This window comes from Notechis scutatus, chromosome 4 (assembly GCF_049901735.1).
Source record: "Notechis scutatus isolate UNSWTSFEM ecotype Mainland chromosome 4, rNotScu1.2, whole genome shotgun sequence".
Taxonomy (NCBI): Eukaryota; Metazoa; Chordata; class Lepidosauria; order Squamata; family Elapidae; genus Notechis; species Notechis scutatus.
Window position 1 is genome coordinate 116,746,800 of NC_142012.1, and position 18,670 is coordinate 116,765,469.

The 18,670-nt window shown below is 34.7% G+C and overlaps 1 protein-coding gene and 1 long non-coding RNA gene across 7 annotated transcripts in view; one reads left to right on the plus strand and one right to left on the minus strand.

Annotated features, from left to right (window-relative positions):
* Nucleotides 1-8,348: 8,348 nt before the first annotated feature.
* The window catches only part of VTI1A (vesicle transport through interaction with t-SNAREs 1A), a 202,429-nt gene continuing 192,107 nt past the window's right edge, over nucleotides 8,349-18,670 (minus strand). For all 6 annotated transcript variants that reach the window (XM_026670708.2, XM_087964542.1, XM_026670717.2 and 3 more), the window contains one exon: nucleotides 8,349-9,758. In XM_026670708.2, the coding sequence (XP_026526493.1) occupies nucleotides 9,665-9,758 (94 nt within the window). In that variant the 3' untranslated portion in view covers nucleotides 8,349-9,664. The remainder of the gene's footprint in view (nucleotides 9,759-18,670) is intronic.
* Nucleotides 9,547-18,363, plus strand: LOC148130876 (uncharacterized). Its single transcript, XR_015749405.1, has 2 exons — nucleotides 9,547-9,783; nucleotides 16,607-18,363. It is a non-coding gene; the product is annotated as an uncharacterized LOC148130876 (long non-coding RNA).

Below are 18,670 nucleotides of genomic sequence, written 5' to 3' on the forward strand. Positions count from 1 at the left end.
AAGAACCAAACATCACTGTTGACAACTCCTAGCTGACAAATGTAAACAGCTTGAAATACTTGCAAAGTATCATTTCTACTCTGAGGTCACCAAGGCAAGCCTGAGATGACTGCATATTAAAATGCTAATCAGCACAAAATCCATATCTCCACAAAGTTGAAAGTCTACTGAGCTGTGATTACCCCTTTTCTCTTATATGGATGAGGCCTGGCTTCCGTACACAAACGGCACATCAAATAACTGGATAAATTTCATATGTTCACTTTCCCTCCTTCCTCAGAATTCATTGACAAGACCATGTCAGAATCCACCAGCTTTGAGTCCCTGATCAGAGCTCAGCTGAGGTGGTAGGAGGCATCATTAGAATGGATTATAATCAGATAGGAACTAGGAATCTTTGCCACTATTTTCTTCCTAGTGTCAAAGGGTAACTGTAGCAAAGTCACCCAGATTACTTTGTGGTTGGATTAGATTGATCTTGAATGGTTTCCTGATTCCTCCCACTCCACATTTCTTACACACTGTAGTTTAAAAGATTAAAAACATTTTTGAATCATAAAAAGAGAGATTGGGGATGGAGAACAACTAACAATAGTTGTTCCATAAATTCCAAAACCCTCAATACACACCAATGATTTTCGCTTACACCGAGACTGCCATGAATGAGTTGTGAAGATGGATTTGAGCTTTAAATAAGGAGGGTGGTGGTAGAAATTGTTTCAAGCCAACCTAATAACTGACTTCTAAAACTGTAGCAATGATTGGTAGAATGGTCAAGCATAATTATTTATGTTATTGTGCCCGGGTAAAGAATGCATCACGGATAAGAAAGAGATAATTCAGCTTGGAAATAACTTTAAAAATCTGCTTTAAAAAGAAACAATAGAAAGGAAAATTGCTTAGTCAAGCTAGGGCTGTCTATGAGCATGTTTGTTAAATATTTCAAAATCTATTATTGATTTCAATGTGAATTGAATTCATCCACCCTCCAAAGCTTTCAAATATAAAGTTTTTAGGTGAAACAAAACTGGATGGGACAATTAATATCTGAAAGAAAAAAATGAAATAAAATGTAAAACAATCTTTATAGATTACAGAAATGGACTGAAAGTATTATGCAATATCATTCATTAACCATTTATACATGATTATTTTTGCCTCAATTAAAATGTTTGGGCATTCAAGCAATAAACTGCTCATTGTTTCCAAGTATAAGGGAGTAATCTCTCTTCACATTATGGATTAGGAGCTAGCATGATTTTGATTGTGCCAAAAATTAAATAAATTGCTGAAATTTTGTGAACTATTGATGAGTTCACTGTCAAGATCTTAAACAATGTTGTATGATAGTATTGAATATCTCAAAAGATTTTGGCATAATGAATGGCATATAGAAGAGTTGGGTCCCAGATGCCAATAGGCAATTGATGAAGGGACAACTGAATAAGCCCTTTTGCAAGCTTCTTTCAAAAAATATTTGACAAGTCAGAATTATAGATTGTGTGATTTTTTATTGAATCTACATCTGACAAGCTTCAAGATTTTAGAAGGAACATTAAGATAATCATTATTAAAGATCATTTATGGTTACTCTGATAGCATAACACATTTTATAAAATGAGTTTGGTGAATTTTAATGATGGTCAGGCTAGGAAATCATGATAATCCTGGAAGAAAACCATATGAAGGGTTGTATATAATTTCGGGGTGGGGGGGAACTTATGGGAAAAATTGTTTCCCTTTTCTATTGACCAATATCTTCTTGCTCTGACTTGAAACTTCATGAGAACAGTGTGACTGATGCAAGTCCATTGTGGATCTCAAGGATATCCTCTACTGGTTACCTCAATACCTATTAGGGATAAAATGAGATAGCTTCTGCCATCTATTACAACAATTAATAAGTTCAGACTATGTAAGAACAGAATGCCATGAACAAAAACACCTGTTTTGATTCTACTATCTACAGTCCAGGAAAGACATGCTTCATTGATTTTTATATTTATAATTTTTTTAAATAATGAAAGTCATTGACCAAAAACAAACTTTATTTACTGTACCTCCATACCATTTAACTTTAGACTTAAGAGTTTACTTTTAAACAGATACAAAGAACAAAAGAAGACTTCAGTGTTCCCTGTTGGCCATTCATATATTTCACCTGGAAAGTTGAACCCATTTATTTTTTTTCAACTGAGATGAATTGGTTCTGACTCATGGTGAGAAGAAAATAGAGAACATGTACATACATGTTTATGTCTAAGTGAAAGAGAATAAACAAACTGAAAGTAGTTTTACCCTCTCTGGATTGGTCTCCTGTTGAATTCATTTGGGATGGACTAGAGATAGAAGCAGCAGATCCCTCTTGTGTTCAGCTGTTATAGCCATACCTCAGGAAAAGTCCAAAGAACTATCAGTGGACTTTCTCGAGCAACAGATCAATATTGTGCTTCATATTAGCCAAGCTGTTATTCACGCCAAAGGCAGTTGTTTCGATGAAGGGAATGACTGAGTGCACAAGTTCACTGTATCATAGTCTACAGGATTTTTTTAAAGAAAAAACTCCTCTAGATGCCTTCATTATTTATAGGTAACAAATACAACAACTTCAGTTGAGCTGTATTCTGAACATACTTGATATAAAATTTGTTCTGTTTAGCATCAAGGTTGAGTACCCATTTATATGTTCAACTTTAAATTACACACACACACACACACACATCCAGTTATGAATTATTTGGAAAAAATGTAATTGTTTTGCATTTCTCAAGACATATCCATTTTCTTTATTTATGGCTAAGAGTGGAATGCTTATGCATTGCCAATATTGTGATGAGTATTGTAAGTTTATGATTATTTTTACTGTATGTACTACATGCATATGTAATTACTTGGGAAACCTAGCTCATAAGTGTAAATAATGAAAGCACTCTAACTGATTAGGAAAAATCAGGGAAGGTACATTGTATTTCAGTTTGCAATCCTTTCATTCTTGTAAAAAACAAAAATCACCAAGTTGTGATCGGCATTTCCAGGTGCTTGAGTGGATTTTCAGAACACAAACATGATTTTTAACCAGGTGTAACCCAGCCTCCAGACACCATTATGTTGCCAGCTATGTGATGTAACATAGTATCATCTCCTGGTGGCAACCAATGAAATGTAAGATATTCTGAACATGCTAGTTGTTGTTTTCTTTACGGACCTGTAAACTCCAGGGGTGCTTAATTTGATTTCTTAAGTGGACTGAGGTAGCCTAACCATTCTTAGCTTTGTAAATTAGTAGTGTTGAGGTTAACTGAACTACTCTGAATGTTGGGCTGGCTTTGAAAGTTTCTCACAAATTAATCTACATGGACTTGCACATTCAACACATAAAGTACTTGATCAATACAGTTACTTCTGATAAAGTCATTGGCCCCATTACTGGGCATCCAGTGACCTGTGGCTAGTAAGGCAGAGTCAGTGAATGCTGATAAAGGAATTGTATTTTATCAGCAAATTCACTAAACAGTGTGCATTGCTTTTGTTTTTTCTGTGTATTTAAATATGGATTTTATTGTATCACCATTTGTACTCTATCCAATCTTAATGGGGGAAATAAAAAATAAATCCTTCAAATATATATCTCTAAAAAGCATCTAGATATATATTTTCCTCATATTAATTTCTTTTTAAACTCTTTTTAATCTTTTTACTTTAAAATTCATTTAGAATTTTGGTATGAGTGTAGTTCTCCCAAAACTGAAGTTTAGAAAAATGTTTAAAAGCGATTTGTGGAGCAGCCGAAGGGACTGATGATGAAAGTGATGCTCTCACAAAATGAAAAAAAAAGCAAGATCTTCAAAATCACATTCTACAACTAAATCTAAAGATCCATTTGACTAGCATGACATTTCCAAGAACCTTTTGGACTAACTTTCATTGAAGAAGTCTTTGGCACAACATGGCAAAATACTTTCAAAACCAAAGGAGGCTTTAACAATGGCATTTTTTCCTCAGTTTTTTAAAAGACCTAGTTTACAATAGTTGGTTGGGTTGGGGCCTGTATCTCCACAAATGCATTGTACTGATACATTTTGCAAAAGACAAACTTTATCATTAAACCAATGAACAAGGTAACTGACTTCTACCAGCCTCTCCCCCACTGTGGGCTATTCTCTGAGGCCATCATTTTTATGAATTGCTTTCCACTGATTCTTTGAAAATGCAGCTAATGTACAAATGAGCATCACTGGTCCTTGGCATCTCCCTAATATCCCACAGGGAGCTATGAAGCATGTTTGATTGAATAGGTGCATGATGGATGACAAAACTATGGAGTCTACTTGGCCTTGAATGATAGTGTTCAGACCAGCAGGTATACACTGCACAATTGTTGTTGCTATAGACCAAAGTTTGTTGAGAACGATTAACAGACCAAGGACAATCAGTGATATGATTCTGCTGAAACCAGGTACATGTGTAATTCTACTTAACTTAGAATTTGATTTATAAACTACCCCTACTTCTCAAATGATATGATAGATTTTAGCTAGATCTGTTCATCCACCCAACTCTTTCTGTTTCACCACAGGAATTAGTACTACCATCAGCAGGCAATACAAGGATACACTATTAAAAATAAATCTTTTGTTCCCCCTCCCAATAAGACGCATTTAATTGCAGCTGTTTGAAACAAAACTTTCCTTGTTCAAAAACCAGCAGTTCGTCTGTTATGAATAACATAATTTTATTATGATTGCCACAAAAGTTTTCGGGGATTCACATGTAACTCTTTCTGTCATGAGAGCTCTATAGATTTCTAGTGGGAGGCTTAAAAATAAAAGAGATTATACATGTAGTCTTGAAGTGTTTAATCCAGGGGTAGAGAAAATATATAAATATTTATGCTTCAAAATTTTATTATTTAAAATTATTATTGAACATTTCCAGAAAGTCTAAAATGAATCATACAGTTGCTGGTTGCAAATTAAGTACAGTTATTTTTGTGTTCTGCACTTGAATATAACTCACAGCAAAAGTCATTTAAAGGGGTTAACATCAACCTTAATTAAATATTAAAGTGTGCCTGTACCTGCTGCTATTGTTGCCCTTAGAATAAGATATAACCTATTTTTGACAAGTTTTCATCTTTCTCTGTGGAAGACGCTACATGAAACCAAATCAGTGGCAAAGAGGAGGGTAATGAATAATCTATTTCATATTCCAACAGTACCCAGAGCTCTGAGTGGAAAAATATTCAGTCAGTTGATAACATGAAGCTGCTGAGATACCAGATGACACAGCTAATGTTTAAATAATGAAAATAATAATAGATGTAATAATAACAATAATAACATGATAAACAAATCATTAGCCCTGGACATTTGTTTAATGCAATTTGTTAATGAACATAATGGTGGGACTGATAATGAAAGAAAATAAAAATGTCTAAACAGGCGCCAAGCTGCCAGTGATGCTCAATTATTTCCTTGTCAAGTTTTTATGATTTAATGAGCTCCTCTGGGACTGACGGCTGTCAGTCAGTCGTGACTTTTTGACACCATTACAACTTCAAATACAGCAGCAGGCAGGCTGTTTTCCTCGGATTTGAAATACTGAAATGATCTGACAGGTTTAAAGAAAAGATGTGCAAAAGAGAGAGAGAGGAGAGAGAGAGAGAGAGAGGAGGCTCTCCCTCTCTCTTTTTGTGGGACAATCTCAGGGTGCTGTTTGGTAATGAAAACCCAATCACTGAGGTCATTATCTGATGAGGAATTTTTTTTAAAGGCACTGGCAAGATTTCCCCCCCCTTATTTCTTTCCTTAATGACAACCCTCAATGGGTTTGCCCCGCATGGGATGGTCAGAGCCGCACAATTTTGTTCACCATTAATTTCAGTCTTTGAAGCTCCATGCTCTGAAGCAGCAGCAAAGAAAACCCCCCACCAAGCTGGCTGCAAAAATAAGACAATCCAGACTGCCTTAAACAGAATACCAAATGGCCTTGTATCCCGAGATGGGAACTGACGTCAGTCCAGCTACATTTTTTTGATATTTTCCCCAAATGTAGAGCATTTAAAAACTCTTTAAAACTCAAGCATCTTTATTTAAACTGTTTGATTCTGCCTCACTACAGAATTAGTGTTTTGCTTTGTGAAATTGTTTAGCAAATAGAAATATACACACTAGAAAACTAAATTAACATTAAGATGTCTTAATTTGGCATAATTCAATAATAGCTTTGCAGTGTTAGAACCATTTGCTTTTCAATGGTGATGCTTGCATCCATTTGATGCATTCGTTGACTGAAGTCAGACAGCAGATAGATTCAATGGAAGTCAGAAGCTGTTTGCGGCAGTACAGTTGGCAGGCATAGTTTTCCTGAAGTTGGGTTTAATTGCTGAGGTACTAGAAGCAGCTTACTTAGGGTAACTTTCACAATGACCCTAAGTATTCAGTTGAGGATAAAAGTAACTCAAAGATCTCATTTGAAGAAATGAAAACAGTGACTGTTTGGGGTGCGTATTTTCTTTCAATCAAGTTTGACAGTGAATCTAGAAATTCTTCTTATACCTATTTCTTCCTGTTAATGAGGTGTTTATTACATAGAAAATATTAAACTATGCCTAGCCAAATCTTCAGCTGATGGGATGGAACATAGTGTAGTAGTCAATTTATAGTCAGTGCAACTGCTTAGGGAATGTACAATATGCAGTGGCTTACATACTTTGAAAATAATTTAGAAGAAGTGCTCCAGGCCAAGCAGGAGCACAGCACCTCTCTACTATTCAATAAGCAGCCTGATTTTTTTTCTCAGGCTACAGTAGAGGTCTGAAAAAATTGGACTGCATAAATGTCACATTAAAGTAGTGGCATCTTTTCATGGTTGTATAAAAGCCCGGGGGAACCAGGCTGCTTTAATGAACAGCAAAGAAGTGCTGTATTTACAGTCAGTCTGACTTACTTTTTAACCAGGTGATGCCTAAGCATGTAATCTACATCTGATATCTAAACTGATACTTGAGAGAATGAGATTTTTTCTTTGTGGGTTTACATAACATGCATGACTTTATCATGTATTCATTAGTTTGGGTGAAGCACAGCATCAGTAAATTAGTTATGTTAAATGGTTGGATTAGTCTTACATATTCTTAGGATAAATTCATACCAAAACTGTTTCTATGGCTTCTGTAAGATGTTTAGAAATCAGCACATCTAAACACATCATAAAAGGTCTATATACTGAGGCACTGGCTTGATTATCAGATCATCAAACACAAGAATATTGCTGTGACAGATTTGTTTTATGAATATAACTATGGAATATAACTGATTAGCAAAGATATAAATAGTTGGAATTAAAAGTGTCATGAGTTTTTAAAATAAAGGCTCAGGACTACTTTGGGACTGTTTCTACAAGGGACTGTTATAGTTATATTTTTGAAATAAGACAGAAGAAATCTTTTTGGAAAAAGATTCTGAATGTATAACACCAGGATTAAGTGCAGATTTCACCACTGGCATTAAGAGGCAGAAAAACAACAAGCAATAACGAATAGCCTGTAAACACAATTTAATATATTTTCTTTGAACTTTATATTTACAGTAGCTGTTTTCAGAACAAAGGATTTGTGAAAATGTCCATCTTCTGACCTGCTTTGATACATATTTTTAACACTGGAAAGCATCTGCTTCATCCCTTTTTGCCCAGAACCCATGAACTCAACCCTTCCCTATTATTAAGAAGGTAAAAGCTATAGTTCTGTTTACACTACTTAAATGATTTATCTGAAGATATACATGCCTAACCCTTTTCCATAAACAAAATTTTTCTTGTGAATCTCTTCATCTTAAATTTTTTTACTAAGCTACATTAGTTTTATTTGACTCAGCTACATCAACATAAAATTCATTCAGTTCTTTGTTTCTGGGTATAGTAAACATATTTAGGACCAAATTCCATTCCAGAGTGTTTGAACAAGGATATCATGGAAGTGTTCTTTTAAATACCAGGTAGAATAAAGCTATTAGATTCTTATGACCTTTGTGTGATTGCCAATATTTTGTGCCTCTGTAATATATTATTAAAATTGTTCCATAACAATTTTAAATCTTTGGAAATAAATATTGAACTTCAAAAGTTATCATGAAAACTTCCTGCTTGCACAATGAATTCAAGGAACATTGGAAAACCACTGTTTCCATATTCCACTATTTCCATTCAGTAAATTGGGAACTAAATAAAGTAAATTCACTAGTAAGTGTGGATAATATGTTATCTGTTCACAGATGGTGGACTTGACAATTATTAGGGGCAGCGGAGGAATTATATGGATGAGTAGGGAAAAATCACATACACTTCAGTTTTAACACTAGATTTTATTTCCAGTTATGTCTAATGGATGGTGTGAATATGTATGAGACTGTAGAGCTTATCCATTATTTCATATATATTAAAAGTGCACAAACATAAAAAAATCTTTTCATATAATACTAAATAAAGTAATAGGAGTGTTCAAGCAATATGTGTGCTCATTGAAAATATGATTTTGAGTATCCTATCTAAATTATCTAGTGTATGCAGGAATATTGGACAATATTCCTGCATAGACTAGACAGTAGTCTATGGCTATACAAAGGATACAAGGATGAGGACTTGACTTACAATGTCGTATCCTAATACAGATGATGTAAACTGGGTTGGAGATGAGAGGGCAAAATCATTATCAAAACAAGAGTAAGGGGAGATAAGTAAAATCTGGCTTAATTTATTTTACAGAGCCTGATGTGGATAGATTTTATCCAAAAACATTAATTTAAGACATTTTTTTAAACAAATGAAAATTATCTTTGGATACAATTCATTCAGAATATTCATTCAATCACAGTATCAGCACATAGATTCTAGCACAATTCGCAGATTTTTGAATGTCATCATTTTCTTACATTAAGATCCATGAAGTGATTTCCTAAATATATTAAACAGTATGTTCTTAATTTGAACTACATATACATTAAAGCAACAATAATACAAAAGCAAAACAAACTATGTAATATCATGATCTTAGGGAAAACTGCAAAATAAACTAGACAATTCGGAACATGGGGCAGATGAAAATACAGGCTAAGAAAAGTGGTAAACCTTGAAATATTAAGTTCACATGGACATTAAATCATACTTTCGAAAAAAGTTGTATATTTATTAGCTTTTTTACTTTTAGAGTTATATTAGAAAGTTAGGAGAATGACAAGAGATAGGTATGGATTTATTTATTTATTTGCCTCTATTTCCAGGATTATAAAAGGGGGTTCTGATAAAGATTTAAATACCATACAAATTCAGTACAAATTGTGTGTGTCAATTGTTGTCATTATCAGTGTAAACTATTTGCTCTTAAATTTAGTTCAGTAATTATGATTGCAGTCTTCATATCTGATAATTATGTTTGCCATTCCATATGTTAAATATGGAAATTCCTATTATGAACTATTGCTAAACCAGACAATTATTTAATCAACATGCAGCTAATAATGACACATACCCTTCTGCTATTTGCACCAGGGATCGACTGAGGGCTTTGAGAAGGAGAACCATTTCAGTGCAAGAGAATAATTTGTGTGACCACTTTGTCTTCATGACTCTGAAGCTGTTTGCTGCTGGTTAGCAAAGAACAAAGATATCAATGACTCCTGACAGAAAAAAAAATAACCATCAGGACTGCAAATATGATGATGACTGCCAAGATAACAAGCAAAATCCGGTTCTGGATGATTCTAGGGGGAGAAAAAAGAGAAAGGGGTAAAAGACAATAAAAGATGCATATGTCAACTGATTTTCTATGCACATTTCCCACAAAACACAGATAAGCAGCCTTTAGGACTATTTGCTATATTGATTTTGCTTACTTTTGCTTCCAAGGAATGAGTAGATAATTTCATCTCTTAGGTTTTTAAATGAATAGAAAGTGAATAGAAAATTAATGGAAGATGAATTTGCTGGTGTTGGTATAAACTAAATTCCACTTTTTTCTCTTTATTACCTTTATTTTCTCTGGAATATTACTTTTTCCTTCTTTTCTGCATTTTATAAAATGATGATTACCCCCAAATGAAACAAGGTAATGTACACACAAACACTTCTATCTTTTTTCTTTTGTCTTTGCCACAGTTCTTGATCAGTCCTCTTTCCAGATATAACTTTTAAAGAAAAAAGTGCAAGGCTCCAAGAATTTTAATTTGGCTATCAGTTCCTTAATGAATTAGCCTATAAAACATATACATGAATGATATAAATCATTGTTTAATTAGTTATCTAAACTTTCTCTGTGTACGTATGACACACCTAGACACACACATCCTTACACTCACCCATATACAGGTAGTTCTCGACTTACAACAGTTCATTTAGTGACCATTTGAAGTTACAACAGCACTGAAAAATGTGACTTATGACCATTTTTCACACTTACGACTGTTGTGGCATCCCCATGGTCATATGATCCAAATTCAGATGCTTGGCATCTGACTCATATTTATGACTGTTGACATAATCTGGGGTCATTTGATCACCTTTTGCAGCCTTCTGACAAGCAAAGTCAATGGGGAAAACCATATCCATTTAACAACTGTATTACTAACATAACAATAGTAGTAGCAATTGTGGCAAGAAAGGTCGTAAAATGGGCCAAAGCTCGCTTAACAACAGAAATTTTGGGCTCAATTGTGGTTGTAAGTCAAGGAATACCTGCATATATCTACATCTATTCTGACTATTGGATTGCATAGGAAAATGGATTTTGTCATATTACCTACAAATACCATAAACCATTATGTACCTCCTGGAATAATTTTGCCATTTCATCCATAGAAAAGACATTTTGCCATGAAGTAAGAATTACCAGAATGGAAATATGATGCAATTACTGTTACCAAATACCAAGTTAGTTTTGAGGAAAAGGATAATGTATTATAAAGAAGCAAGTGTCAAACTGTGGATTTCAGGCTCTAAAAGCCATTTTTGTCTTAGGAGCATAGACAGAGTAATAAGGCAAGCTTTATCCTGCTGTATAGTAAAGAGAGAGCAATACAAAGTTCAAGAAGCAATAACACCATTTGCAGAGATGAATTTCTTATTTTGTTAGCATACAAGCAATCACTCATCACTGTTTAAAGGACAATGAGTAGTTTAAGAGCTCTTAAAACAGAATAAGTGTAAATCATATCAAACATAATAATTATGACTGAACATTCAGGACTGTTTGTAAGAGATATTTGTAATAATCCAATATAGTGTTTTAATCTATATACCTCAAATAAGATATTAGTCAGGAATATTTTGGCTATATAATAATATAATCAGAGTCAGACACAAAAAGAAAATAAATATTAGAAAGTTTTATTGAAGGTTTCAATGAGATTGGCTACTATAAATTTATTAGACTTAGTTATCAGTTAGTTAAACTGATATATTTGTCAAAAAGATTAAGTTTTTTTTAAAGATTGCAAATTGTAAACTCTATAAATTGTAATTTCTTTCACTCTCCCCCAACACACACATACAAAGAAATGGAGATAGGTCAAGATGCTTTGGAAAGTAAGAGAAAGTCTTAAATCAATTTCAGATCACTCCCTGTTTTTTTCACAGTGTTCCCTCTTGCTCCAACATTTACCTTAAAAAAAAAAAACTAAACTAAATGGATGGATGAAAACTGTCACATCAGACAAACACACTCCCCTGTGACACTTTAAAAGGACCAGCTCTCTATCCTCCTGACAGGTTACAAAATGATCACATTTGCTGACACGTCTTCCGCAAAACTGCTTTAGTGCTTGTGTCCACTTTGCTAGCAGGAGATGAATGGCCTGCTTTGTCCTCATTTATCACTTAAAGCTAAACTAAGATCTGTCTCGTTTATTTTTCCTTTCCTCACTAGAAAGGATAGCACAGCATTAATTCTCCCACGATGACAGCTAATTCAAATTTAACAGGCAATATTTACTCTGCCAAAAGGAGCAGGGTTCTCTGTCTTTCTTCGAAGAGGAAAAAAGATGTTTAATGGTCTAACAAACTAAAGCTAATTAAAGGGATTTCTGCTTCTTATTCGTTTGCAATGTGGATTAACACCTGAGCTTAGAGCGCTCTCTCTCTTTCTCTCTCTCTCTCTTTTCATTCATTCTCTTTGTTATTTTATTTCCCTTTACATATGGGGCAGTGGTGGGATTCAATTGTTTTTACTACCGGTTCTATGGGCATGGCTCAGTGGGCGTGGCAGGGGAAGAATACTGCAAAATTTCCAGTCAGAGGTGGTATTTGCTGGTTCTCCGAACTACTCAAAATTTCTGCTACCGGTTCTCCAGAACTGGTTAGAACCTGTTGAATACCACCTCTGATACGGGGTATTCTCTAAAACAACACCTGGGAGACAACTATTTGACCAAAGTAACTAACTGCATGAAAAGCAGCCTGCCAATTTGTCTGCTCGGTCTCATCGATCCTGTGGGCGGAAAAATACCTTAGGAAAATTGAAACTGGGCAAAAAAACACATTGAAAACATGAAGAGTCTTTTAAATTCAGCTTTAAATAAAATAGAGTAATATGCCTCTAATACAACTGTGGCTGATAACTGTTGTATGTATGGGATGAGAGCTCCAAGGCAAACAGAATGCTAATGTGCAGAGTATTAAGCGTGGATGATATTTCCTCATTTGAGCACATATTTGGACAAATGAATATATCTAAGACGCTAGCGTTCTTAAGCCATTGCCTCATATCTGACCTAGTTATTGGTGTTTCAGTACTCTTAAATTAAACAGGAGGAAGAATAAACGAAATTATCTCTTCACATGTTTCAGTTCTGATTTTCTGGCTGCACACTTGATTGCAAGATCAGTTAATCAGCAAACTTGTCTTTAAAATCCTCCTCATAAGAAGACAAATCTTTGCAGACCCCCACCTATCTCTGCTAATTAAATGTTCCATTAAAGTGCAAATGTAGGATATGTATATCAAAGGTTAACTTTGAGGAATTTGAATTAGCTAGCTCATTGCATCTAAAGATACAACATTCAACAGAACAAATTAATCATAAAATAGGAAGGATGCTATCAAAACTCCTTTTCAGAATTATCGTTATTCTTTATATTTTACTCAATAATAATTCTTTTTCCATTGTTGTAAAAGTTATGTTGGCTCCATAATAGGGAAGCAGAGCAAATAACATCTTGGAAATATTGCTGGAACAGTAAAGCTCCACTTTGGAGGGCAACAGGAGAGAATAGACAACAAAAAACTTTGATTCTGCCAGTAGCACATTTCAGACTGCAAGTCAACAACCCAGAGCGCTAAGGAAACGAATTGGGGGCACTGAGTGGGATTTCAGTAACATTCTGTAATCAAACCAGCTCAGATGGCAGAACAATGGAGTTGGCATTGACAGGGCCCATCTGTAAAGAGGTTTCTAATACTGTCACAGCCAGACACTGCCAGTGGGTATAGCTCCAGGCAAAGCAACAACTAATTTCAAGTGGAGGAGGGAAAGAAAAAAAGTAAGGATCACCACCATCTGCAAAAACAAAAACAAAAAAACCCCACATAGCTTATTTACTAACAAAAAACAAAAACAAAAACAAACGCTATCTGTAACTTTGGATTCTTTCACCTAAAAAACCTCAGAAACTCCCCCAGACAGGGAAGCCAGAGCCTCTTTTGAAAATGCAAAGCATGTTTACAGGGTAAATAATTTAAGAAAGAATATATACTTGAAAGGAGACACCACAGAAACATCATGGCTAAATGCCTGAAGGCAAAAACTTGTGCATTTGCATGCCGTATTTTATTCAGTTAGCACACTGTAGCTTTAAAAGAGTGCATGGCCAAATTAAAAAGAATGTGTGACTAAAACTTCAAGGATGCTCCCAGTTTGCATTATGAATCACAGTATTGCTGATATTAAGATGAATTATCTGTTGATTCTGTGCAGCCTACATATAGAATTCACAAAGTTTTTCCTACAGACCCACAAACTGCTCTTATAATAAAGCCGGGCAACAAATTCAGATTATTATTTTTTAAAAATTTTTCAGAGACTTGGGTAACAGGACTGTGTATCCATGGGAATTAAATCATACATTAAGGTCTCTGAATAAATGTGCCACAAAAATGATAGGGAAAAACTTTTCCAAATAAATTGTGCTAGACAAAATCTATTCCAGATTTCCACAATCTAGAAAAGATTGGGCTATTGCAATAATTATTGATTTTTATTATTCTGGAGAAAGAACAGGATTTATAAAGCTTGATTTCAATGAATGTATCTTTAATTAATCATGGATTCATCCATATAGCACTAAGCAGAACCTGGGTTTTATCTATAATTTCTTGATCTACTATTAATCATAATCATTAAATTGTAGGTCATTCTTATTAGAATCCAGCCTACATATTTTTAGTATAAATTTGTCAGAAACCACCAAACAGAAAAATGGGCAGTATTGCCTTGACTTCCGAATTGACACTAGAAAAGATAACTCCTGGTATGCTGTATTAGGGTGCAGATAAACTCTGTACATAAAACATCAACCCTTCAAGTATAAAAATAAATAAATTTCAAAATAAACTCCAGGCCAAGATATATCAAGCTTACATTTTATAGTCTTGCCAATGCTATTGCTTTGCATGAATTTAGTGTGACAAAATTACATATTTATGCATCCATTATGTGATGAATTTTTCAGTTTGGCTATAGTTGCAGAAATTTCAAAATACAGTATACTGTTCCTATCATCATATGATATACTTAAGCTATTCTTATGTTAAACATTCACTAAAATACTTAACAAGGAAACGAACAAAGCTGCATTCATTAAGGGGAAAAGCATAACAGTTGAGATTCCAGGTTAAAATCTTCTACATTATTTAGTGCAATACAGGTAATCCTTGATTTATGACCACAACTGAGTCCAAATAGACTAGACTAGATCTATGCTATGCTATGCTATGCTATGCTATGCTATGCTATGCTATGCTATACCAGGAACATAAATGGACTGTTACGGAAAATATACTCATACACAAAACAAACCAACTGACAAATGCAATTAAATAAAAATATTTTAAATTTATTGTTAAAAATTAACAATTGGAAAAAATGGAATCTTAAACATCCAAAGTAATTGTAGATTGAATTATTTAGGAATTGGTGGAATTGGTTTTGCAGGAATTGGTTTTCCATCCTTATCATCTTACCCATTCTCAAATCTGTTTGTACTGGAATTTCAGAAAGATGCTCATAAAATACAATCTGGATTACAAAGCATATATGTCTGAATGTCCTGCATTTTGATGGCCTGTCCAAGCATTTAGTTTCTACAGCTATTCTAAAATGGAGAGATCACAGAAATCACAATGAAGTCCAATTCAGATTTAATAAGGGATATTTACTTTGCTGAAAGGAATAAAGTTTTGTACCATATTGTGGGCAGAAAATTATACCTAGGCAACCATGCTAATATGGTGATTGAAAGCATAGTCAATAGTCCAGGGAGAGGAGAACATTGAGAAAGCAGAACAGAACAATATTCCACTAGAATAGACAAACTTAGTCTTTTATGTTGGAAATATAGGAACACAATAGGACCATATGTTATGGTTATGTAAGCCTGCCCCCCCAAATATTAGAAAGAAATATATCAAAACGTTCAGAAAATCCTGAAAATGAAATTTGAACAGATTAGATATAGTGGATATCAATTATAATTATTACTGTATGTACAAATCCAGAAAAATTACTAATTCCACAATCTGATACATGTTGTCAGCCATAAAAACAAACTTGGCCCAATATATGAAAAGACAAGTCATTTCTTCAGGGGAAGAAATGGTTGACTGAAGCCAAAAAAGTAGAGCCATCAACCATGGCAGAATACAACCGCCAAATAGGTCAGCTTTTCAATAATTCCTCTCAATACAACCCAGTCTAGAGTTCCAAGAGCCAGGTCAGGGTTGTCAGCCAGATCAGAGATTCAAAGTTTCTTACACAAACAGAAACATTGAACAAGAGCTGGAAGTCAGACATTGTTTCTAGCAAAGCAAAACAAACTCAAAGCTGCTTTTTAAATAAAGTTTCATCCAGGTGCCACTAATCAAGAGATTTACTTCCTTGTTTGGCAAAGAGGCCTTTGATTCTCTGCTCTTTTCTCTACTTGGGTGAGAGGGACATTTGCCAAAAAGGTCAAGTGCCATTTCTGGAGCACAATTGTGATACGATTGTTGGGGGGTCCTTGTTTAAAGTACATAGGAATAGTCTTATTCGGCCGAAACTATGACATTCCATGGAAACTACGTCACTGAAATGTACAGCAAAGCGCACCTGCTATCCTTAAATTCCTCAAGAGAAAAGGTAGTCAGTACATTTTTGCAGCACTGAAATCATCAAATTGTATAATTTCTTCAATTTTGCATTACTGAAACTTGTTCTGTCCAAATTCCTAACACTGGCTCTTCAACCCCCCAAAGATGTTTTTAATACCACTCAGATGAAAGACAGGCCTCATGAAAGTGAATATCTAGAATATGGGTGACCATACTCAACTATTGACTCAAACTATCCTTCTTTCTCCTTAGCCTTGCCCCATTAACCATGAGTGATGACTTTCAGTCCACATGGAAAAAAGCAGCGGCAACCAAAATTTCATCCTGTTGCTCCTCTCCAGGCTTTCTACTCAGCATGAGGTATGATCAGGCCAAAACACTCATTATTCAGCATCTAACAGACAGAGTGCCAATTTGATCTACCCAGATCTCCAATTTATTGCCAGTAAATCCAACAAATACCCTACAACAAACTAAATTCCAAGTACTTAGCTCTAAGGGCCTTTACTCTGGCACAATGTCATGCCCACCCATCAGTTGTCCTTGAAAGCTGATACGTGAAGATTCCATACCTGGCGAGACAATACCACTGAAACTTAGGACACTAGAAACAACACATCATATGCTTCTCCAGTGCCTATATTACAGAGACATTTTGTACAAGCTTCATCTCACCATTATTACATAAATATCCAGGGTGCACAGGACAATTCTATATCTCCCTGTTGCTTTCAGATATAAATCCTGCTATAACATATAATGTTGCCATGTTCTTTGCAGCAGTGCTTAAAATCCATCAGATGTTGACCTGTGCCATAAACTAATCTCAATGAGCACCTAGTTTGTCATACTAGAGTGCTCTGTACTATTATAGATTCAGTCTGCTACATGCTAACTTCTATATTCTCCTACATTCTCTAATGCTCCTATCCCTCTTTTAGAGTCATTTAGATGTCTGTTTTATGTACATACTGCTTATTTTACAACTTGTAGCTTTTTATAATTATGATTATTTTTTAGATTTTGATATATTATTTTTGTTTTTCATGGACTTTATGCTGATCTTTGACTATAATAAAAATCTGATTAGGTTAGATTTCAGAACCTAGATTCTGAATTTAGGAAGAAAAAAAAGTCATCTGCTTATTTCACTAGTCATAGCATACAGTACACAGAAACAAAGATAACAGGAAGAAAATAACGTTGTAACCCTGGTTTCATTTATATTTCACAAATTTAAGAAAACAAAATGAATAATCACCAAATAGTACAATTCCAATTCTTATAACACAGAGGCAAAAACTTCAACCTTAACTGTGATTTCAATCAGCGAATTGTTTCAAAATATCTAAATGATTAGATCATGAACATCATTTAGATATATTCCCTTTTCTGTCTTTGGATGTATGTCTTTTCTATATGATGTTGTCTACCGTTGCCTTAACCATGTTGACCTCTTTTCAGTCAAGAAAGGAAAAAGATACTCCCCTCACACACATTTGCAGCAATTGTTCCTGAAAATGCACTCTCCAAAATGTTAGTACTTTGTCATTTTTTTGTCTGATAGAAACACGCACATGCACACACACACAATATTCTTCCTCTACTCCCTTCCTTGAATGCTACGAGAAAAAAAAAAAAAGAAAACAATCATGGCTAAGGCCATTTGTGAGAATGGCATTAAAGAACCCTACTCTGAGACAGATAAAAATAATGAGAACCTTTCTGTCAAAAAGGATTTAGAAAATATCACTAGCATTATTAAAATTTAATTTTTTTACTATGCTTTTTGGTTCCCCATTTTTCCAAAGATAATGAGCAGGACTGCATACCTCCACATGGCTGTGACTTGTTTTGTACAATAAATTCAGTCTTTCCACTCTGAAGACATTTCAAACAACAATCCTGACTGCCAAAGCAGTGTGTGCTTTGAGCCTACCTCTAAAAATGGTTCATAAACTAATTTTGCAGAAGGTCAGTGGAACAAATAAAAATCATTTTTTGCCCAACTGAGTCAGTGAAATTCTGGCAACAGCAAGAGAAGGAATGAGAGACAAAGATAAAGGGAGGGAGGGATTCAGAAATTGTTTACCTGATAAGACAATGCTTCTGCTGTCCTGTCATGTTTATCTTGCTTCAACTGTCCATCCCCACCTATCTTCTCCCCCAATCTCTGTCTTTTTGGCCATTCCATCTCCCCTACCACCCCCAGCTGATCTTCACTATTTTCTTCCTCCTGCTGCTGGAGAAGGTACATCTAGCCTGACCCTTCATGAGGCAAATCTTGACTTGTATTCAGTATGTCAATGCACACAT